The sequence below is a fragment of the Bos mutus genome, chromosome X (genome assembly GCF_027580195.1).
Source record: "Bos mutus isolate GX-2022 chromosome X, NWIPB_WYAK_1.1, whole genome shotgun sequence".
Taxonomy (NCBI): Eukaryota; Metazoa; Chordata; class Mammalia; order Artiodactyla; family Bovidae; genus Bos; species Bos mutus.
In genome coordinates, this window is record NC_091646.1 from 58286239 (window position 1) to 58310901 (window position 24663).

General features: G+C 38.1%; 1 protein-coding gene across 1 annotated transcript in view; it reads left to right on the forward strand.

Annotated features, from left to right (window-relative positions):
- The first annotated feature begins 5726 nt into the window (after positions 1–5726).
- Positions 5727–24663, forward strand: part of SATL1 (spermidine/spermine N1-acetyl transferase like 1) — a 28960-nt gene continuing 10023 nt past the window's right edge. The window contains exons 1-2 of the mRNA XM_070366583.1: positions 5727–6182; positions 21582–21633. Coding sequence (XP_070222684.1) covers positions 5727–6182; positions 21582–21633 — 508 coding nt within the window. The remainder of the gene's footprint in view (positions 6183–21581; positions 21634–24663) is intronic.

Sequence of the window (24663 nt, forward strand, 5' to 3'; positions counted from 1 at the left end):
TGTCCCCTAGAACCATAGCTAACACCACAGGAATCATTCATAAAGTTTTAGATTTCATTATTATGGGTTGATCAAGATCAGAAATGTATCTGTATCTAATTTGTGTTAAGTTTGGCATAGTTCTGTGATGTTACTGTATTTATCTGTCATGCTAAGAAGGTGGGCTCTCTAGGTTCCATTTATAGCTAGTAGGAGGCAAATGGTGGTTACTCTTTACTTCTATTCAAACCTTATCTCTACAGAATGGACCTTGAACATTGTCCCCATTTTGGCATGTATCAGATTTGGGAAAATTAATCTTTCTGAGTTTCAGTTTCTTTATTGATAAAATTAGGAGCAATAGTATATATCTCTTATGGTTGCTTTGATGATTGTTTTAAGGTTTTAATGTTTTTAATTTTAAATTAATTAATTTAAATTGGAGGCTAATTACTTTACAACATTGTAGTGGTTTTGCCATACATTGACATGAATCAGCCATGGATCTACATTTATTCCCCATCCTGAATCCCCTCTCACCTCCCTCCCCATCCCATCCCTCAGGGTCATCCCAGTGCACCAGCCCTGAGCACCCTGCATCAAAGCTGAACTGGTGATCAGTTTCACGTATGATAATATACATGTTTCAATTCTGTTCTCTCAAGTCATCCCACCCTTGCCTTCTCCCACAGAGTACAAAAGACTGTTCGTTACATCTGTGTCTCTTTTGCTGTCTTGCATACAGGGTCATCGTTACCACCTTTCTAAATTCCGTATATATGCATTTACTGTATTGGTGTTTTTTTTTTTTTCCTGACATACTTCACTCTGTATAATAGGCTCCAGTTTCATCCACATTTCATCCACATCCTCCTCATTAGAACTGATTCAAATGTATTCTTCTTAATGGCTGAGTAATACTCCACTGGGTATATGTACCACAGCTTTGTTATCCATTCGTCTGCTGATGGACATCTAGGTTACTTCCATGGCTTGGCTATTATAAACAGTGCTGCAATGAACATTGGGGTACATGTGTCTCTTTCCATTCTGGTTTCTTTATTGTGTATGCCCAGCAGTGGAATTGCTGGGTCATATGGCAGTTCTATTTCCAGTTTTTTAAGGAATCTCTGCACTGTTCTTCATACTGGCCGTACTAGTTTGCATTCCCACCAACAGTGTAAGAGGGTTCCCTTTTCTCCACACCCTTTCCAGCATTTGTTGTTTGTAGGCTTTTTGATAGCAGCCATTCTGACCAGCATGAGATGGTACCTCATTGTGGCTTTGATATGCATTTCTCTGCTAATGAGTGATGTTGAGAATCTTTTCATGTGTTTGTTAGCCATCTGTATGTCTTCTTTGGAGAAATGTCTGTTTAGTTTTTTGGCTCATTTTTTGATTGGGTCATTTATTTCCATTACTGTGGGAGATGGGTCATAGAGGATCCTGCTGTGACTTATGTCAGAGAGTGTTTTGCCTATGTTTTCCTCTAGGAGTTTCATAGTTTCTGGTCTTACATTTAGATCTTTAATCCATTTTGAGTTTATTGTTGTGTATGGTGTTAAAAAGTGTTCTTGTTTAATTCTTTTACAAGTGGTTGACCAGTTTTCCCAGCGCCACTGTTAAAGTGATTGTCTTTTCTCCATTGTATATTCTTGCCTTCTTTGTCAAAGATAAGGTGTCCATAGGTGCATGGGTTTATCTCTGGGATTTCTATTTTGTTCCATTGATCTATATATCTGTCTTTGTGCCAGTATCATACTGTCTTGATGACTGTAGCTTTGAAGTATAGTCTGAAGTCATGCAGGTTGATTAGTCCAGGTCCATTCTTCTATCCAAGATTGCTTTGGCTATTTGAGGCTTTTTGTATTTTCATGCAAATTGTGAAATTATTTGTTCTAGTTCTCTGAAAAATACCATTGGTAGCTTGATAGGGATTCCATTGAATCTTTAGATTGCTTTGGGTATTATACTCATTTTCACTATATTGATTCTTCCGACCCATGAACATTGTCTATTTCTCCATTTATTTGTGTCATCTTTGATTTCTTTCATCAGCTTCAAAACTTCTCCATCCATACAGCACCAATGATAAAACATCTAGGCTAATGGTGAAAAGATTCTCCACGGTGAGGAACACCAAGAGCAGTTCACAGAGTTACATGGAGAAGAGCAGAGAAGAGGGACAAGGGAGATAGAGATGACCAGGTGGAAAAGAGGGGGAGTCAAAAAGGGAGAGAGCAATATAGTCAGTAATAAGTCAAAAAGGGAGAGAGCAATATAGTCAGTAATAAATTCCCTATATACTCTCCACATTCTGAAACAGCCAGAGAGGTTCATGGAGTTACATAGAGAAGAGAAGAGGGAGGAGGGAGATAGATGTGGCCAGGAGGAGAAGAGGGGAGTCAAAAGGAGAGAGATGGATCTAGCCAGTAATCAGTTCCCTAAGTATTCTCCACAGCCCAGAACACCCAAAGAGATTCCAGAGTTAGGTAAAGAAGAGAAGGGGGAAGGAGGAGATAGAAGTGACCTGGAGGAGAAAAAGGAGAGTCAAAAGAGGAGAGAGCAATCAAGCCAGTAATCAGACTCCTAAGTAAAAATGGGTACTGAAGATTGTATTATGAAAGGTACAGAATTGATAACAAATACCAAAAAGCAAAGATTAAAAATCTAGAGGTTAGACTCTCAAAAATACAATATTAAAAACCAAAAACAAAATCACAAAATTTATAAAAAATACATATGAAATTTGCTTTAAAAATAGGGTCTTTTTTTGGCAAGGTAATAATAGGTTATAAAAATGAAAATTAAAGGAGTAATAAAGAACTTAAAAAATCAAATTAAAAAATGATAATAGTAAAATATATCTGGGAATTTCTCTGGAGCTGTTGAGGGCAGTGTGGGGTCAGTTCAGTTTCGGATTTTTTCTTATTACAGCTTATACTTCTTCTCAAGATCTGTAGGCCCCTTCCAATGCTGAGTCAATGTTAACTACAAGGTTTTAATCTGTTTCACCTGTCACTTCCAGAGCAGTTCCCTCTTCTTTGTTTATTTCGGCTTCCAGTGTTTTCAAGTCTCTTCAGTGTCTATTCTCAGCCCTGATACAAGGGGGTGAAAGTGGTCACTTATTTAGGCTCACTTGTTCAGTTGTGCTGTGGGGAGGGTGGAACACTGCAAACCAATAACACTGGCATGTGTGCAGAGTACTCGCAATGTCTGAGCCACATTGGGTTTGCCCCAGCTCATGGTGTGTTTGCTTTTCTGGCCTACACTGCTCAGGCTCCAGGTTGCTCTGCAGGGGAACTGTCTAAAGCGGGCCCTGGGTTGCGTGCACTTCCCAGGTCTAAACTGCTCAGGTTCCAGTTCTCAAGTACTCCACAAAGGCACAGACTCGGTTTGTTCTGCATTCTGTGCCCTTTCCAAGTCTGAGCAGCTCAGGTGACCAGGTGCTTGGTGAGCACACTCTCCCAGGTGGGCAGTGCATCTTATCACCTCCCTGGTCCCAGCCCCTCGGTTTCCTGGGTGCAGTGCTAGAGCCCCATCTCTGGTGTGCTGTGTGTCTCCTCTGGGGAGCTGATCTCTGACTGCGACCCTCCTGGTGGATGTCAACTGTCCAGGATCCCAGGAAACCTTGGTTAGCAACCAGGAGCCTGCTCACGGTTTGGTGGAGGATGCCATATCTGGGGCCGAGATTGCCCCTCACCTTCCAGCTCTGGCTGCCACCCACCTGCCTCTCTGCCTCCAGCAGGGGGATGAGCCTGTCTGCAGCTGGCTAGTTCTCCTCTGCATTTGCTCAGTCCTTTGTTTTGTGAGCAGGCCCAGCAGTTCCTTAGGTTAGAGCTTTTCATGGGAAAGTTCTCTCTCTCTCTCTTTTTCCTTCTCTCTCTGGCTATCCCACAGTTTGGGTTGTTGCTCCTTCAGATTGTCCTCAGGGCATTCAGGCCCAGTCCTTGCCCTAAGCATGCAGCCCGTACCTCCCTGTTCAGCCCCCACTCACTGTTGGTGGATGTGAGCGTCTGGGCTACTTCTCTGCTGGGAGTTGCAGTTAGGCGAGTAATCTGTGGGTTTTTTTCCGCCTTCCATTACGTTGCCCTCTGAAATTCCAAAACACCCCACAGATCCACCATTGAGAGGGTTTCCTGGTGTGTGGAAACTTCTCCTCTTTCATGACTCCCTCCTTGGGACAAGTCTCTGTCCCTAACTCTTTTGATTCTCTCTGTATCTTTTACATTTTGTCCTACCTCATTTTGAAGAGAATGGGCTGCCTTTCTGGGTGCCTGGTGTCCTCCACCAGTGTTGAGAAATTGTTTTGTGGAATGTCCTCAGGATTCAAATGATCTTTTGATGAATTTGTGGGGGAGAAGGTGATCTCCCCATCCTATTCCTCTGCCATCTTAGGACAACCCCCCTGCTTTGATGATTAAATGAAGTAATGCATACATAGAGACCTATTAGCAAACTGTGAGACTTCACAGCTTCAACCAACATTTTCTGGTATGTTTTAAAAAAATACAAGACACTCCATCTACAACAATATTAGCACCAGCACATAATCTATGTTATTAAGGAAGTGATCCAACAGATAAAAAGATAGGAAAAGGAATTCTATGAGGGGAGATGGGATGAAAGGACAACATACCTGATCTCACAGATATGGGGGGTGGAGATAAGTATAGTGCGTATAACGGACAGGATAATATTATGGTAAAAATCCTGGAATTGGAATCAGATAGACCAGGGTCTGAATTCAGGCTCTTTGCCAACTGTTCAGATCTTGGTTAGGTTACCAAATCTTTTGAATAAATTTCCTTAGAATTGGGTATAATAGGGTTGCTGTGGGATTGAATGTCAAAATGTAAAAAAAAAATGTTCCCACTGAACCAAGGTCAGAAAATAATTCAAAAAGTAGTAGCCGCAGATATTCTTAATTATTTGTAAAGAAATATCTTCTTCATTAGGGACTTGAACACCTCTCTAGGAGAACTCTTTTAAATATTCTACCTCTATGGTGTGGGGAAAAGATAATAAGTAAAAGTTAGAACAAAAATAGGAAGTGAATTATTTCAGGGCTGGAGAATGGGGAAAACAAAAAGGTTTAGGGCAAATATCTTTAAATTGGTTGGTTAAAACAGTGGGCACTGAGGATGAATGTCAAGCATATGCTCTGAGATTTCCTTCTAGCTTTTTGTTTCAGCCCTGTCGCTCTTGGGAGGAGGAAATAAAGTGGTCAAGCAGGCCCTGCCTCACCCTCTCCCTCACCACTTGGGGGAGCACGTACACATGTAAATAAGGGTATTGTGACTTCATTGCTGTGAGGCAGTGCAAGGTGGTGCGGCAGTAATAGTCTCCCAGGGTCATTTTCTTCTGCCCCTCACTTCTGGCCCATTGGCAGGGAAAGGCCAGATGACAACCTGAAACCCAGATAAGCATACAGCTGTGACAGCTGGTGGTGTCAGCTCCAGCAAATCAGAGGCATTAATAATCTTTAGATAGCACTCCTTTATTTTCCCATTCTAGTCTTGATAGAGGGGTATCTCAAAGAACGAATCAAGTTGAGGAAAAACAGAAACATCCTACAGCCTCCCACCACAGAACTGTAGTTAAGGGCTCCTATTACATCAAGGCACTCAGTCATTGGCCAACCAGTCCTCTGCCAACCCACAATCCATCAACTAGTCATAAGCCAACTAGCCCTCAGCCAACCAGACATGAGTCAACTGGGTATGAATCAATCAAGCCTACCAGACATGAACCAGCCAGGCACGAGGTTACTTGGTATGAAGCAACTGGACGTGAACCAACGAAGCACAAGCTTAGCTGACACTAACCAACTTGGTCAACTAGGCATGAGGCAACCAGGTCTGTGCCAAATAAGCATGAGGCAATCTGGCACATGGCAAGAAGTCCTGAGCCAATCAGGCATGAAGCAAACAGGCATGAGCCAATCAAATACAAGCCAGTCAAGTACAAGTCAGCCAGGCCTGAGTCAACTGCAACTAGGCCTGAGCCAATCAATCATGAGTCAACTAGGCCCGAGCCAATCAGGCACAAGCCAAACATGCATGAGCCAACTAGGAATGAAGCAGCCAAGCTTGAGGCAACCAGGCAGGAGCCAATCAAGCATGAGGCAACCAAGTGTGACTTCTTTTAGAGTAAGACCTGTGGAGGCTCAAGACTGCCCAGAAATCCTGCATCTAATTAAAGTAAGCTGCTTTCTCTTCATTCCATAGAGCTTCATGGCATTAGTTTAAGGCTGAGGGTATGGAAGGCATATTCTTTCTGAATCCTGCTACTGCTGCTAAGTCACTTTAGTCGTGTCCGACTCTGTGCGACCCCATAGACGGCAGCCCACCAGGCTCCTTCGTCCATCGGATTATCCAGGCAAGAACACTGGAGTGGGTTGCCATTTCCTCCTCCAATGCACGAAAGTGAAAAGTCAAAGTGAAGTTGCTCAGTCGTGTCTGACTCCCAGCTCTGTTAGTTATGACTCATATATATAAATTAATGGAAGTTACTTAAGTTCTATAAGCTTCTGTTTTCACATCTAAAATCAAGATCATAATACTATCTATTCACAAGATTGTTATAATGATTCAGAGTATAAAATGATGACATATTAATTGCTTGACTTATAGTAGGGGGCTTAAAAAATCAAGGGGGAACCAATTCATAGATATTTCAGGGACCTAATGTGTTATCCCTCCTGGGAAATTTTAACTTTAAAAAAGGATCTTCAATAAAAGGAATGCTTAACTCACATGAATGACCTGTCAGTGATAGAATTTCAAGCTAATAATAGCTAAGATTTTAGGATATGGTATCTTTGTTTGAAGACCACACCTACTTGTGGAATCTCATGATTAACTGTCCAGAAACAATATTTGTCCACAACAATTTTTTTATGTATAATTTCAGACTGTTGTTTGACTACTGAAGCCCATCCACAGATATCCTCCTAAGAGTCCAAGGATCGGGGTTAAAATTTCTGATTTAAAAATTCATTTTAATTGTTTTCTTGGAATTCATCCCAGTGCAGTAAAAGGGACAAACAATTAGCCATAGCTACTATGCTGGAGCTCTGTGGCACTCAAGGCAATCATTTATGTGACACACAACCTAAACAATTCCATATAAAAGCAGTTGGTTAGATGTTTTTAAAGGAATAAATATGTGGCTGGAACAAGGCATTCATAAACTATTTTTGTAATGGAACTGTTTCCATCTAATATATAATTTAAATTAGGCCAAGTTCCTGTTCCCTTGGATCATAGAATGTGTTTTCATGGGCAAAATAAAATACCGGAAGTTTTCGAGTGAAATCTGTCTGTCAAAATGATGCTAGGCCTGGTTACAGATCTGTAAGAAGTGGGTTATCTATCCTTCCATGCCTTCCATTCTATTCTATCCCCCAGAGTTCCCACATAATTTCCCTAATTGGCATTAATCCACATGAGTAGGTCATCAATCAAAATACTATGCCCAACATGGTAATTATTCTTGAACCATATTTTTCCAGGTAGAAAATAATTTTAAAGAGCATTTTTAGCTTAGTATCTGACATTCAGTTGGCAGTTAATAAAATTATTATTGAACAACAATGAATCTCTCTATCCAGAAAACTTACCTTCCTTATCTTTACAAAAAGGGCCCATTGTTATCACCAAGGGAAAAACATACCACTAGATTCTCTGACTTTAGTGAACCTGTATCTCTCAAGTTCCTAACCACATTTACTTTTGAATTTGCCTCTTGTGCCTAAATAAACACTATATGTTTCTTGGAAATAATTTAAATAATATTCACTGTAGAAAATAATAGAAGAGATAAATTATTCTGCATCACAGACATGAATATGATTCATTTGCTTTTACATGATCTTCTCTAATACATATGTATCTATTCATCCTAACTCGTATTCATTGCTAAGTTTGCAAGACATTCTCTTTGTAAATGAATTCATGAGAGTTTGCCATCATAATAACTCATTCCTTAACTGAAAGTTTTGCAGGTTTTACTTACTGTTCTGCCAAGAGTCTTAAAACTCTTCCAAGCATCTTTTGTATGCATCTGTTTTATCCTATTAATCACCACACCACAGCATTTTTTGGCGATCTAGCCACTTTATGGCTAGGCAGCCATAACTTCCTGCTTATCAGACTTTTCATTTAAAGCCTTTTTTAATGGTGGTTCTCAAAATGTGGTTTTTGGATAATTGGTGATCCATAAGAAGGACTGTGTACTGCTAATACTGATTTTTTGTTCATTATGTGAACATTGAGTATGTACTAGGGGAAGGCCATGTGCTAAGTACTATAAAGGATGTTGCTGCTTTTTAATCACTGTCATGTTCATCTCTTTTGTGATCCCATGGACTGTAGGCTCCTCTGTCCATGGGATTCTCTAGGCAAGAATACTGGAGTGGGTTGCAGTTTCCTTCTCCAAGTTATCTTACTAACGTAGGTATCAATCCTGTGTCTCCTGCACTGGCACGAACATTCTTTACCACTGAGCCACCTGGGAAGCTCCACTATAAAGGATATCAGATTATTAAAATATAGTTGTTGCCCTCAAAGAACTTACAGTATCTTAGGGAAGGTGCTCAAAACAGCAGCCAAAATGCTCAAACTTCATTGGGTTCTGGTTGCACTGAGAATAAAATCCAAATTTCTTAGCAATGCTTTATATAATCTGGCCCTTGCTGTCTTCCTTATGTATTTTAAAGACTTTTTCAATTATAAATTTAATGTGATTCCAGTCAAAATCTCCAAGAAGAATAAATGTGTGACCGTTTCTAGAAAAATTCCAAAAAGAACAGTGATGAGTGGAGGTGATTCCTACCAGAAACTCTAAAGCTGTCAGTAATTAAAATATTATAGTAATCTATAAGTATAGATGCAGAGATAGATCACTGGAACAGAATGGAGAGTCTAGAAGTTCTCTTAGATATATATGTGAATATAGTACATAATAGGGTCTCCCTGGTGCCTTAGCAGTAAAAAATTTGCCTGCCAATGCAGGAGATGTGGGCTTGATGCCTGTGTTGGGAAGATTCCCTGGAGAAGGAAGTAACAACCCACTTCAGTATTCTTGCCTGGGATCTCTGGGATAATGTTAAATGCCCAAACCTTCGAATCATAGGAGTCCCAGAAGAAGAAGACAAAAAGAAAGACCATGAGAAAATACTTGAGGAGATAATAGTTGAAAACATCCCTAAAATGGGGAAGGACATAATCACCCAAGTCCAAGAAACCCAGAGAGTCCCAAACAGGAAAAACCCAAGGCAAAACACCCCAAGGTACATATTAATCAAATTAACAAAGATCAACAACAAAAAACAAATATTAAAAGCAGCAAGGGAAACACACACACACACACACACACACACACACACAAGGGGATTCCCATAAGGATAACAGCTGATCTTTCAATAGAAACTCTTCAGGCGAGGAGGGAATGGCAGGACATACTTAATGTGATGAAAGAATATAACCTATAGCCCAGATTGCTGTAACCAGCAAGGATCTCATTAAAATATGAAGGATAAACCAAATGCTTTACAGACAAGCAAAAGCTGAGAGAATTCAGCACCACCAAACCAGCTCTCCAACAAATGCTAAAGGATCTTCTCTAGACAGGAAACACAGAAAGAGTGTATAAACTTGAACCCAAAACAACAAAATAAATGGCAACAGGATCATACTTATCAATAATTACCTTAAGTGTAAATGGGTTGAATGCCACAACCAAAAGACAAAGACTGGTTGAATGGATATGAAAGCAAGACCCCTATATATCTTGTCTACAAGAGAGCCACCTCGAAACAAGGGACACATACAGACTGAAAGTGAAGAGCTGGAAAAAGATGTTTCACACAAATGAAGACCAAAAGAAAGCAGGAGTAGCAATACTCATATCAGATAAAATAGACTTTAAAACAAAGGCTATGCAAAGAGACAAAGAAGGATAGTACATAACGATAAAAGGATCAATCCATGAAGAAGATATAACAATTTTAAATATATATGCACCCAACATAGGAGCACCACAATATGTAAGACAAATGCTAACAAGTATGAAAGGGGAAATGAACAATAACACAATAATAGTGTGAGACTTCAGTACCCCAGTCACACCTATGGATAGATCAACTAAACAGAAAGTTAACAAGGAAACACAAACTTAAAATGATACAATAGACCATTAGAACTAATTAATATCTATAGGACCTTTCACCCCAAAACAATGAATTTCACCTTTTTCTCAAGTGCACATGGAACCTTCTCCAGGATAGATCACATCCTGGGCCATAAATCTAGCCTTGGTAAATTCAAAAAATTTGAAATCAATCCAAGCATCCTTTCTGACCACAATGCAGTAAGATTAGATCTCAATGACAAGAGAAAAACTATTAAAAATTCCAACATATGGAGGCTGAACAACACGCTGCTGAATAACCAAATAATCATAGAAGAAATTTTAAAAAAATCAAAATATGCATAGAAATGAAGGAAAATGAAAACACAACCACCCAAAACCCATGGGGCACTGTAAAAGCAGTGCTAAGGGGAAGGTTCATAGCAGTACAGACATATCTCAAGAAACAAGAAAAAAGTTAAATAAATAACCTTACTCTACACCTAAAGCAACTAGAAAAGGAAGAAATGAAGAACCCCAGGGTTAGTAGAAGGAAAGAAATCTTAAAAATTACAGCAGAAATAAATGCAAAAGAAACAAAAGAGACCATAGCAAAAATCAACAAAGCCAAAAGCTGGTTTTTTGAAAGGATAAATAAAATTGAAAAACCATTAGCCAGACTCATCAAGAAACAAAGGGAGAAAAATCAAATCAATAAAATTAGAAATGAAAATGGAGAGATCACAACAGACAACACAGAAATACAAAGGATCATAAGAGACTACTATCAACAATTATATGCCAATAAAATGGACAACGTGGAAGAAATGGACAAATTCTTAGAAAAGTACAACTTTCCAAAACTGGACCAGGAAGAAATAGAAAAACTTAACAGACCCAACACAAGCACGGAAATTGAAACTAATCAAAAATCTTCCAGCAAACAAAAGCCCAGGTCCAGATGGCTTCACAGCTGAATTCTACCAAAAATTTAGAGAAGAGCTAACACCTATCCTGCTCAAACTCTTCCAGAAGATTGCAGAGGAAGGTAAACTTCCAAACTCATTCTATGAGGCCACCATCACCCTAATACCAAAACCTGACAAAGATCCCACAAAAAAAGAAAACTACAGGCCAATATCACTGATGAACATAGATGCAAAAATCCTTAACAAAATTCTAGCAATCAGAATCCAACAACACATTAAAAAGATCATACACCACGACCAAGTGGGCTTTATCCCAGGGATGCAAGGATTCTTCAATATCCACAAATAAATCAATGTAATACATCACATTAACAAATGGAAAAATAAAAACCATATGAATATCTCAATATATGCAGAGAAAGCCTTTGACAAAATTCAACATCCATTTATGATAAAAAACTCTCCAGAAAGCAGGAATAGAAGGAACATACCTCAACATAATAGAAGGTATATATGACAAACCCACAGAAAACATTATCCTCAATGGGGAAAAATTAAAAGCATTTCCTCTAAAGTCAGGAACAAAACAAGGGTGCCCACTTTCACCATTACTCTTCAACATAGTTTTGGAAGTTTTGGCCACAGCAATCAGAGCAGAAAAAGAAAGAAAAGGAATCCAAATTGGAAAAGAAGAAGTAAAACTCTCACTATTTGCAGATGACATGATCCTCTACATAGAAAACCCTAAAGACTCCACCAGAAAATCACTAGAACTAATCAATGACTATTGTAAAGTTGCAGGATATAAAATCAACACACAGAAATCCCTTGCATTCCTATACACTAATAATGAGAAAACAGAAAGAGAAATTAAGGAAACAATTCCATTCACCATTGCAATGGAAAGAATAAAATACTTAGGAATATATCTCCCTAAAGAAACTAAAGACCTATATATAGAAAACTATAAAACACTGGTGAAAGAAATCAAAGAGGACACTAATAGATGGAGAAATATACCATGTTCATGGATTCGAAGAATCAACATAGTGAAAATGAGTATACTACCAAAGCAATTTATAGATTCAACGCAATCCCTATCAAGCTACCAACAGTATTCTTCACAGAGCTAGAACAAATGATTTCACAATTTGTATGGAAATACAAAAAACCTCGAATAGCCAAAGCGATCTTGAGAAACAACAATGGAACTGGAGGAATCAACCTACCTGACTTCAGGCTCTACTACAAAGCCACAGTTATCAAGACAGTATGGTACTGGCACAAAGACAGAAATATAGATCAATGGAACAAAATGGAAAGCCCAGAGATAAATCCACGCACATATGGACACCTTATCTTTGACAAAGGAGGCAAGAATATACAATGGATTAAAGACAATCTCTTTAACAAGTGGTGCTGGGAAATCTGGTCAACCACTTGTAAAAGAATGAAACTAGAACACTTTCTAACACCATACCCAAAAATAAACTCAAAATGGATTAAAGATCTAAATGTAAGACCAGAAACTATAAAACTCCTAGAGGAGAACATAGGCAAAACACTCTCTGACATACATCACAGCAGGATCCTCTATGACCCACCTCCCAGAATATTGGAAATAAAAGCAAAAATAAACAAATGGGACCTAATTAACCTTAAAAGCTTCTGCACAACAAAGGAAACTATTAGCAAGGTGAAAATACAGCCTTCCGAATGGGAGAAAACAATAGCAAATGAAGCAACTGACAAACAACTAATCTCAAAAATATACAAGCAGCTCAACTCCAGAAAAATAAATGACCCAATCAAAAAATGGGCCAAAGAACTAAATAGACATTTCTCCAAAGAAGACATACAGATGGCTAAGAAACACATGAAAAGATGCTCAACATCACTCATTATCAGAGAAATGCAAATCAAAACCACTATGAGGTACCATTTCACACCAGTCAGAATGGCTGCAATTCAAAAGTCTACAAGCAATAAATGCTGGTGAGAGTGTGGAGAAAAGGGAACCCTCTTACACTGTTGGTGGGAATGCAAACTAGTACAGCCACTATGGAGAACAGTGTGGAGACTCCTTAAAACCTGGAAATAGAACTGCCTTATGATCCAGCAATCCCACTGCTGGGCATACACACTGAGGAAACCAGAAGGGAAAGAGATATCTGTACCCCGATATTCATCGCAGCACTGTTTATAATAGCCAGGACATGGAAGCAACCTAGATGTCCATCAGCAGATGAATGGATAAGAAAGCTGTGGTACATATACACAATGGAGTATTACTCAGCCATTAAAAAGAATACATTTGAATCAGTTCTAATGAGGTGGATGAACTGGAGCCCATTATACAGAGTGAAGTAAGCCAGAAAGAAAAACACCAATACAGTATACTAACGATAAATATGGAATTTAGAAAGATGGTAACAATAACCCTGTGTAAGAGACAAAAAGAGACACTGATGTATAGAACAGTCTTATGGACTCTGTGGGAGAGGGAGAGGGTGGGAAGATTTGGGAGAATGGCATTGAAACATGTAAAATATCATGTATGAAACGAGTTGCCAGTCCAGGTTCAATGCACGATACTGGATGCTTGGGGCTAGTGCACTGGTACGACCCAGAGGGATGGTGGGGGGAGGGAGGAGGGAGGAGGGTTCAGGATGGGGAACACATGTATACCTGTGGCGGATTCATTTTTATATTTGGCAAAACTAATACAATTTTGTAAAGTTTAAAAAAAAAAAAATTTATAAAAAAAAAAGAAACAAGTAAAAAGTTAAATAAATAACCTAACTCTACACCTAAAGCAACTAGAAAAGGAAGAAATGAAGAACCCCAGGGTTAGTAGAAGGAAAGAAATCTTTAAAATTAGGGCAGAAATAAATGCAAAAGAAACAAAAGAGACCATAGCAAGAATCAACAAAGCCAAAAGCTGGTTCTTTGAGAAGATAAATAAAGTTGACAAACTATTAGCCAGACTCATCAAGAAACAAAGGAGCAAAATTAAATCAATAAATAAAGTTGACAAATTATTAGCCAGACTCATCAAGAAACAAAGGAGAAAAAATTAAATCAATAAAATTAGAAATGAAAATGGAGAGACCACAACAGAGAACACAGAAATACAAAGGATTATAAGAGACTACTATCAGCAGCTATATGCCAATAAAATGGACAAAGTGGAAGAAATGAACAAATTCTTAAAATACAACTTTCCAAAACTGAACCAGGAAGAAATAGAAAATCTTAACAGACTCATCATAAGCAAAAAATTGAAACTGTAATGAGAAATCTTCCGGCAAAGAAAAGCCCAGGACCAGACAGTTTCACAGCTGCATTCTACCAAAAATTTAGAGAAGAGCTAACACCTATCCTGCTCAAACTCTTCCAGAAGATTGCAGAGGAAGGTAAACTTCCAAACTCATTCTATGAGGCCACCATCACCCTAATACCAAAACCTGACAAAGATCCCACAAAAAAAGAAAACTACAGGCCAATATCACTGATGAACATAGATGCAAAAATCCTTAACAAAATTCTAGCAATCAGAATCCAACAACACATTAAAAAGATCATACACCATGACCAAGTGGGCTTTATCCCAGGGATGCAAGGATTCTTCAATATCCACAAATAAATCAATGTAATACATCACATTAACAAATGGAAAATAAAACCATATGATTATCTCAATATATGCAGAGAAAGCCTTTGACAAAATTCAACATCCATTTATGATAAAAACTCTCCAGAAAGCAGGAATAGAAGGAACATACCTCAACATAATAGAAGGTATATATGACAAACCCACAGAAAAACATTATCCTCAATGGGGAAAATTAAAAGCATTTCCTCTAAAGTCAGGAACAAAACAAGGGTGCCCACTTTCACCATTACTATTCAACATAGTTTTGGAAGTTTTGGCCACAGCAATCAGAGCAAAAAAAGAAAGAAAAGGAATCCAAATTGGAAAAAGAAGAAGTAAAACTCTCACTATTTGCAGATGACATGATCCTCTACATAGAAAACCCTAAAGACTCCACCAGAAAATCACTAGAACTAATCAATGACTATTGTAAAGTTGCAGGATATAAAATCAACACACAGAAATCCCTTGCATTCCTATACACTAATAATGAGAAACAGAAAGAGAAATTAAGGAAACAATTCCATTCACCATTGCAATGGAAAGAATAAAATACTTAGGAATATATCTACCTAAAGAAACTAAAGACCTATATATAGAAAACTATAAAACACTGGTGAAAGAAATCAAAGAGGACACTAATAGATGAGAAATATACCATGTTCATGGATCAGAAGAATCAACATAGTGAAAATGAGTATACTACCCAAAGCAATTTATAGATTCAATGCAATCCCTATCAAGCTACCAACAGTATTTTTCACAGAGCTAGAACAAATGATTTCACAATTTGTATGGAAATACAAAAAACCTCAAATAGCCAAAGCAATCTTGAGAAACAACAATGGAACTGGAGGAATCAACCTACCTGACTTCAGGCTCTACTACAAAGCCACAGTTATCAAGACAGTATGGTACTGGCACAAAGACAGAAATATAGATCAATGGAACAAAATGGAAAGCCCAGAGATAAATCCACGCACATATGGACACCTTATCTTTGACAAAGGAGGCAAGAATATACAATGGATTAAAGACAATCTCTTTAACAAGTGGTGCTGGGAAATCTGGTCAACCACTTAAAAAGAATGAAACTAGAACATTTTCTAACACCATACCCAAAAATAAACTCAAAATGGATTAAAGATCTAAATGTAAGACCAGAAACTATAAAACTCCTAGAGGAGAACATAGGCAAAACATTCTCTGACATACATCACAGCAGGATCCTCTATGACCCACCTCCCAGAATATTGGAAATAAAAGCAAAAATAAACAAATGGGACCTAATTAACCTTAAAAGCTTCTGCACAACAAAGGAAACTATTAGCAAGGTGAAAAGACAGCCTTCAGAATGGGAGAAAATAATAGCAAATGAAGCAACTGACAAACAACTAATCTCAAAAATATACAAAGCAGCTCAACTCCAGAAAAATAAATGACCCAATCAAAAAATGGGCCAAAGAACTAAATAGACATTTCTCCAAAGAAGACATACAGATGGCTAAGAAACACATGAAAAGATGCTCAACATCACTCATTATCAGAGAAATGCAAATCAAAACCACTATGAGGTACCATTTCACACCAGTCAGAATGGCTGCAATCCAAAAGTCTACAAGCAATAAATGCTGGTGAGAGTGTGGAGAAAAGGGAACCCTCTTACACTGTTGGTGGGAATGCAAACTAGTACAGCCACTATGGAGAACAGTGTGGAGACTCCTTAAAACCTGGAAATAGAACTGCCTTATGATCCAGCAATCCCACTGCTGGGCATACACACTGAGGAAACCAGAAGGGAAAGAGATATCTGTACCCCGATATTCATCGCAGCACTGTTTATAATAGCCAGGACATGGAAGCAACCTAGATGTCCATCAGCAGATGAATGGATAAGAAAGCTGTGGTACATATACACAATGGAGTATTACTCAGCCATTAAAAAGAATACATTTGAATCAGTTCTAATGAGGTGGATGAACTGGAGCCCATTATACAGAGTGAAGTAAGCCAGAAAGAAAAACACCAATACAGTATACTAACGCATAAATATGGAATTTAGAAAGATGGTAACAATAACCCTGTGTAAGAGACAAAAAAAGAGACACTGATGTATAGAACAGTCTTATGGACTCTGTGGGAGAGGGAGAGGGTGGGAAGATTTGGGAGAATGGCATTGAAACATGTAAAATATCATGTATGAAACGAGTTGCCAGTCCAGGTTCAATGCACGATACTGGATGCTTGGGGCTAGTGCACTGGTACGACCCAGAGGGATGGTGTGGGGAGGGAGGAGGGAGGAGGGTTCAGGATGGGGAACACATGTATACCTGTGGCGGATTCATTTTTATATTTGGCAAAACTAATACAATTTTGTAAAGTTTAAAAAATAAAAAATTTATAATTAAAAAAAAAGAAACAAGTAAAAAGTTAAATAAATAACCTAACTCTACACCTAAAGCAACTAGAAAAGGAAGAAATGAAGAACCCCAGGGTTAGTAGAAGGAAAGAAATCTTTAAAATTAGGGCAGAAATAAATGCAAAAGAAACAAAAGAGACCATAGCAAGAATCAACAAAGCCAAAAGCTGGTTCTTTGAGAAGATAAATAAAGTTGACAAACTATTAGCCAGACTCATCAAGAAACAAAGGGAGCAAAATTAAATCAATAAATAAAGTTGACAAATTATTAGCCAGACTCATCAAGAAACAAAGGGAGAAAAATTAAATCAATAAAATTAGAAATGAAAATGGAGAGACCACAACAGAGAACACAGAAATACAAAGGATTATAAGAGACTACTATCAGCAGCTATATGCCAATAAAATGGACAAAGTGGAAGAAATGAACAAATTCTTAAAAATACAACTTTCCAAAACTGAACCAGGAAGAAATAGAAAATCTTAACAGACTCATCATAAGCAAAAAATTGAAACTGTAATGAGAAATCTTCCGGCAAAGAAAAGCCCAGGACCAGACAGTTTCACAGCTGCATTCTACCAAAAATTTAGAGAAGAGCTAACACCTATCCTGCTCAAACTCTTCCAGAAGATTGCAGAGGAAGGTAAACTTCCAAACTCATTCTATGAGGCCACCATCACCCTAATACCAAAACCTGACAAAGATCCCACAAAAAAAGAAAACTACAGGCCAATATCACTGATGAACATAGATGCAAAAATCCTTAACAAAATTCTAGCAATCAGAATCCAACAACACATTAAAAAGATCATACACCATGACCAAGTGGGCTTTATCCCAGGGATGCAAGGATTCTTCAATATCCACAAATAAATCAATGTAATACATCACATTAACAAATGGAAAAATAAAAACCACATGATTATCTCAATATATGCAGAGAAAGCCTTTGACAAAATTCAACATCCATTTATGATAAAAACTCTCCAGAAAGCAGGAATAGAAGGAACATACCTCAACATAATAGAAGGTATATATGACAAACCCACAGCAAACATTATCCTCAATGGTGAAAACTTGAAAGCATTTCCTCTAAAGTCAGGAACAAGACAAGGGTGCCCAATCTCACCACTACTATTCAACATAATTTTGGAAGTTTTGGCCACAGAAATCAGAGCAAAAAAATAAAGAAAAGGAATCCAAATTGGAAAAGAAGAAGTAAAACTATCACTGTTTGCAGATGACATGATCCTCTACATAGAAAACCCTAAAGACTCCACCAAAAAATTACTAGAGCTAATCAGTGAATATAGTAAAGTTGCAGGGTATAAAATCAACACACAGAAATCTCTAATAATAAGAAAATAGAGAAATTAAGGAAATAGTTCCATTCACCATTGCAACAACAACAACAACAAAATACCTAGGAATATATCTACTTAAATAAACAAAAGATCTATATATAGAAAACTATAAAACACTGGTGAAAGAAATCAAAGAGGACACTAATAGATGGAAAAATATACCATGTCCATGGATCAGAAGAATCAATATAGTGAAAATGAGTATACTACCCAAAGCAATCTATAGATTCAATGCAATCCCTATCAAGCTACCAACGGTATTTTTCACAGAGCTAGAACAAATAATTTCACAATTTGTATGGAAATACAAAAACCTCAAATAACCAAAGCAATCTTGAGAAAGAAAAATGGAACTGGAGGAATAATCCTGCCTGACTTCAGGCTCTACTACAAATCCACAGTCATCAAGACAGTATGGTACTGGCACAAAGACAGAAATATAGATCAATGGAACAAAATAGAAAGCCCAGAGATAAATCCACGCACATATGGACACCTTATCTTTGACAAAGAAGGCAAGAATATACAATGGAGAGAAGACAATCTCTTTAACAAGTGGTGCTGGGTAAACTGGTCAACCACTTGTAAAAGAATGAAACTAGAACATTTTCTAACACCATACACAACAATAAACTCATTATGGATTAAAGATCTAAACCTAAGACCAGAAACTATAAAACTCCTAGAGGAAAACATTGGCAAAACATTCTCTGACATAAATCACAACAGGATCCTCTATGACCCACCTCACAGAATACTGAAAAGAAAAGTAAAAATAAACAAATGGCACCTAATTAAAATTAAAAGCTTCTGCACAACAAAGGAAATTATAAGCAAGGTGAAAAGACAGCCTTAAGAATGGGAGAAAATAATAGCAAATGAAGCAACTGACAAAGAATTAATCTCAAATATATAAAAACAACTCCTGCTGCTCAATTCCAGAAAAATAAACAACCCAATCAAAAATGGGCCAAAGAACTAAACAGACATTTCTCCAAGGAAGACATACAGATGGCTAAGAAACACATGAAAAGATGCTCAACATCACTCATTATCAGAGAAATGCAAATCAAAACCACTATGAGGTACCATTTCACGCCAGTCAGAATGGCTGCTATCCAAAAGTCCACAAGCAATAAATGCTGGAGAGGGTGTGGAGAAAAGGGAACCCTCTTACCCTATTGGTGGGAATGCAAACTAGTACAGACACTATGGAGAACAGTATGGAGATTCCTTAAAAAAACTGGAAATAGAACTGCCATATGACCCAGCAATCCCACTGCTGGACATACACACCGAGGAATCCAGAATTGAAAGAGACAGGTGTACCCCAATGTTCATTGCAACACTGTTTATAGTAGCCAGGACATGGAAGCAACCTAGATGTCCATCAGCAGATGAATGGATAAGAAAGCAGTGGTACATATACACAATAGAGTATTACTCAGCCATTAAAAAGAATGCATTGAATCAGTTCTAATGAGGTGGATGAAACTGGAGCCTATTATACAGAGTGAAGTATGCCAGAAAGAAAAACACCAATACAGTATACTAATGCATAAATATGGAATTTAGAAAGATGGTAATGATAACTCTGTATGCAAGATAGCAAAGGAGATACAGATGTATAGAACAGTCTTTTGGACTCTGTGGGAGAGGGCAAGGGTGGGATGATTTGGAGAATGGCATTGAAACATGTATATTATCATATGTGAAGCGAATCGTCAGTCCAGGTTCAATGTATGATATAGGATGCTCGGTGCTGGTGCACTGGGATGACCCAGAGGGATAGTATGGGGAGGGAGGTGGGAAGGGGGTTCAGGATGCGGAAAACATGTACACCCGTGGTGAATTCATGTCAATGTATGGCAAAACCAATACAATATTTTAATGTAATTAGCCTCTAATTAAAATAAATAAATTTATGTTTAAAAAGTTTAAACAGTTTTGTGATAATTGGGGAAAAAAACAAATGTGAAATTCCACCTTCTTACACACAGATGAAAGCAAATTAATCAATTATTAATATATAGAACTTAAAACAGTTTGGTGGTTCCTAGAGGTGGGAGGTGGGGGTTGGGGAGATGGCTGAAGGTAGTTAAAGGGTAAAGACTTCCAAGTATAGGATAAATAAGCTCTGGGAATGTCATGTACAGTGGCCATAGTTATCAGAGAAGCCCATAGTTGACAAAACTGTAGTGCATATTTGAAAGTTATTAAGAGAGTTGATCTTAAAAGTTCTCATCACAAGAGATAAATTGTAACTATATGACGTCACTAATGTTAACTAAACTTATTGTGGCAATCATTTCACAGTGTATACATACATCAAATCATTATGTTGTGCACCTTGGACTAATACAATGTTATATGTTAATTATATCTCAAAAAAGAAAACTGGAAAAAAAAATTAAGAAAGAAACAAAAGTCACTATTTTTATAATTCCAAAATGGTGATTGCCTTTCCAAATATGAGATCAAAACTGTGAAAAATTAATTTGAAGGTGTAGAAAAAATGATATTAAAAAGCCAAATAAATTCTAGTGTTAAGTTGGAAAGAACACCTAATAAGCAAATACAACAGACTTCTCTGTAAAGTCTATGAAATTTATAATACATAGACTTTGTTATATCTACCTCGAATGCTCAGAGAACCTTTGGGCTTTACTTCCTGATTTCATTGTATTCGAAGCTAGTTACCTAGATAGTTACCTAGTTACATAGATAGACCTTCATAGGAGTGATGTATTGACATAGTTAATCTCTCTGTATATTTATTATCTTGTTGCATATGTTATTTTGAATTTTAAGTTTCTAGATGACTGGAGTTAAATCTGACTCACTTTTAATACTACCCACAACATCATAAGTTAATAAATGCTCAATAAAAACTTCATGATTATCATCTTAATAATTTGTTACTAGGAATCCCCTGGTAGTCTGCTGGTTAGGACTTGGTGCTTTTACTGCCATGACATGGATTGAATCCCTGTTTGGGGAACTTAAAGATCCTGCAGGTGTGCAGAATGCCCTTTTTTTTCCCCTTAATTAAATAATTTGTTACTAAACCATAAACTGAAAGTTTTCTCTATTTTGACAGGAATTGGCTGCCTGTGAAAACATGCTAGATGCAGTGAAGTTGACATCAAAGGGTAAGATGTTTCATGGTATTTTCAGAGCTAGAAAAAGAAACATGGCATACTGTATGCACAAAGCATTACTTGTACCTAGATATGTGGATGCTGCTGTCCTTGGTGCACAAAGAAACTGTCATTAATAGTATCTAGATGTACGGGGCAAAAACTCATATGAAATAATATTAATAGTTTTGCCAGTGCAGCAGAATATTATATTTTCCCCATTTTTAAATTATGAAATTTATAGTTAAGTCATCTTTACAGCAGCAATGGACTTCAACTTTCAATATATAAAATGAGAAGTGTAGTTGATCAAAGACAGAATAATTTAATGCCCAATATGTTAAAAGCAACATGACAGGATGAAATGGATAAAAACAAAATGACTTAAAACTATTTTCAAGGAATTTGCTACATTTGATAGCCAGCAATATTAATAGGCTCAATTCAATTCAGTTCAGTCGCTGAGTCGTGTCCGACTCTTTGAGACCTCATGAATCGCAGCACACCAGGCCTCCCTGTCCATCACCATCTCCCAGAGTTCACTCAGACTCATGTCCATCGAGTCAATGATGCCATCCAGTCATCTCATCCTCTGTTGTCCCCTTCTCCTCCTGACCTCAATCCCTCCCAGCATTAGAGTCTATTCCAATGAGTCAACTCTTTGCATGAGGTGGCCAAAGTATTGGAGATTTAACCTCAGCATCAGTCCTTCCAATGAACACCCAGAACTGATCACCTTTAGCATGCACTGGTTGGATCTCTTTGCAGTTCAAGGGACTCTCAAGAGTCTTCTCCAATACCGCAGTTCAAAAGCATCAATTCTTTGGCGCTCAGCTTTCTTCACAGTCCAACTTTCACATCCATACATGACCACAGGAAAAACCATAACCTTGACTAGACGGACCATTGTCGGAAAAGTAACATCTCTGCTTTTCAATATGCTATCTAGGTTGCTCATAACTTTTCTTCCAAGGAGTAAGCGTCTTTTAATTTCATGGCTGCAGTCACCATGTGTAGTAATTTTGGAGCCCAAAAAATAAAGTCTGACACTGTTTCCACTGTTTACTCATCTATTTGCCATGAAATGATGGTACCAGATGGCATGATCTTCGTTTTCTGAATGTTGACCTTTAAGTCAACTTTTTCACTCTCCTCTTTCACCTTCATCAAGAGGCTTTTTAGTTCCTCTTCACTTTCTGCGATAAGGGTGGTGTCATCTGCATATCTGAGGTTATTGATATTCTCCTGGCAATCTTGATTCCAGCTTGTGCTTCTTCCAGCCCAGCGTTTCTCATGATGTACTCTGCATAGAAGTTAAATAAGCAGGGTGACAATATACAGCCTTGACATATTCCTTTTCCTATTTGCAACCAGTCTGTTGTTCCATGTCCAGTTCTGACTGTTGCTTCCTGACCTGCATATAGGTTTCTCAAGAGGCAGGTCAGGTGGTCTGGTATTCCCATCTCTTTCAGAATTTCCCACAGTTTATTGAGATCCACTCAGTCAAAGGCTTTGGCATAGTCAATAAAGCAGAAATAGATGTTTTTCTGGAACTCTCTTGCTTTTTCGATGATCCAGAGGATGTTGGCAATTTGATCTCTGGTTCCTCTGCCTTGTCTAAAACCAGCTTGAACATCTGGAAGTTCACGGTTCACATATTGCTGAAGCCTGGCTTGGAGAATTTTGAGCATTACTTTAATAGCATGTGAGATGAGTGCAATTGTGTGGTAGTTTGAGCATTCTTTGGCATTGCCTTTCTTTGGGATTGGAATGAAAGCTGACCTTTTCCAGTCCTGTGGCCACTGCTGAGTTTTCCAAATTTGCTGGCATATTGAGTGCAGCACTTTCACAGCATCATCTTTCAGGGTTTGAAATAGCTCAACTGGAATTCCATCACCTCCACTAGCTTTGTTTGTAGTGATACTTTCTAAGGCCCAATTGACTTCACATTCCAGGATGTCTGGCTCTAGGTCAGTGATCACACCATCGTGATTATCTTGGTCATGAATGTCTTTTTCGTTGGCTAGTTTAGTTCAATTGCTCAGTTGTGTTCGACTCTTTGTGACCCCATGGACAGCAGCATGTCAGGTTTGCCTATCCATCACCAACTCCTGGAACTTGCTCAAACTCACATCCATTGAGACAGTGGTCCCATTCAAACATCTTAACCTCTGTCATCCCCTTCCCCTCCTGCCTTCAGTCTTTCCCAGCATCAGGTTCCTCAGATCAGGTGGCCAAAGTTTTGGAGTTTCAGCTTCAGCATCAGTCCTCTCAATGAATATTCAGGGCTGATTTCCTTTAGGATTAACTGGTTTGATTTCCTTGCAGTCCAGGGGACTCTCAAGAGTCTTTTCCAACACCACATTTCAGAAGCAGCAATTCTTCTGTGCTCAGCTTTCTTTATATTCCAACTCTCACATCCATGCATGACAACTGGAAAAACCATAGTTTTGACAAGATGGACCTTTGTTGGCAAATTAATGTCTCTGCTTTTTAATATGCTGTCTAGGTCGGTCATAGCTTTTCCTCGAAGGAGCAAGCTTCTTTTAATTTCATGGCTGCAATCACCATCTGCAGTGATTTTTGGGAACCCAAGAAATTAAAGCCTATAACTGTTTCCATTGTTTCCCCATCTATTTGCCATGAAATGGTGGGGCCAGATGCCATGATCTTCATTTTTTGAATGTTGAGTTTTAAAGTCAACATTTTCACTCTCCTCTTTCACTTTTATCAAGACACACTTTAGTTCCTCTTTGATTTCTGCCATTAGGGTGGTGTCATCTGCATATCTGAAGTTATTGATATTTTTCCAGGCAATCTTGATTCCAGTTTGTGCTTCATCCAGCTTGGTATTTTGCATGGTGTACTTTGCTTATTAGTTAAATAAGCAGGGTGACAATATATAGCCTTAAAGTCCTCCTTTCCCCTTTTAAAACCGGTCTGATGTTCCATGTCCAGTTCTAACAGTTGCTTCTTGACCTGCATACAGATTTCTCAGAAGGCAGGAAAGGTGATCTGGTATTCCAGTCCCTTGGAGATTTT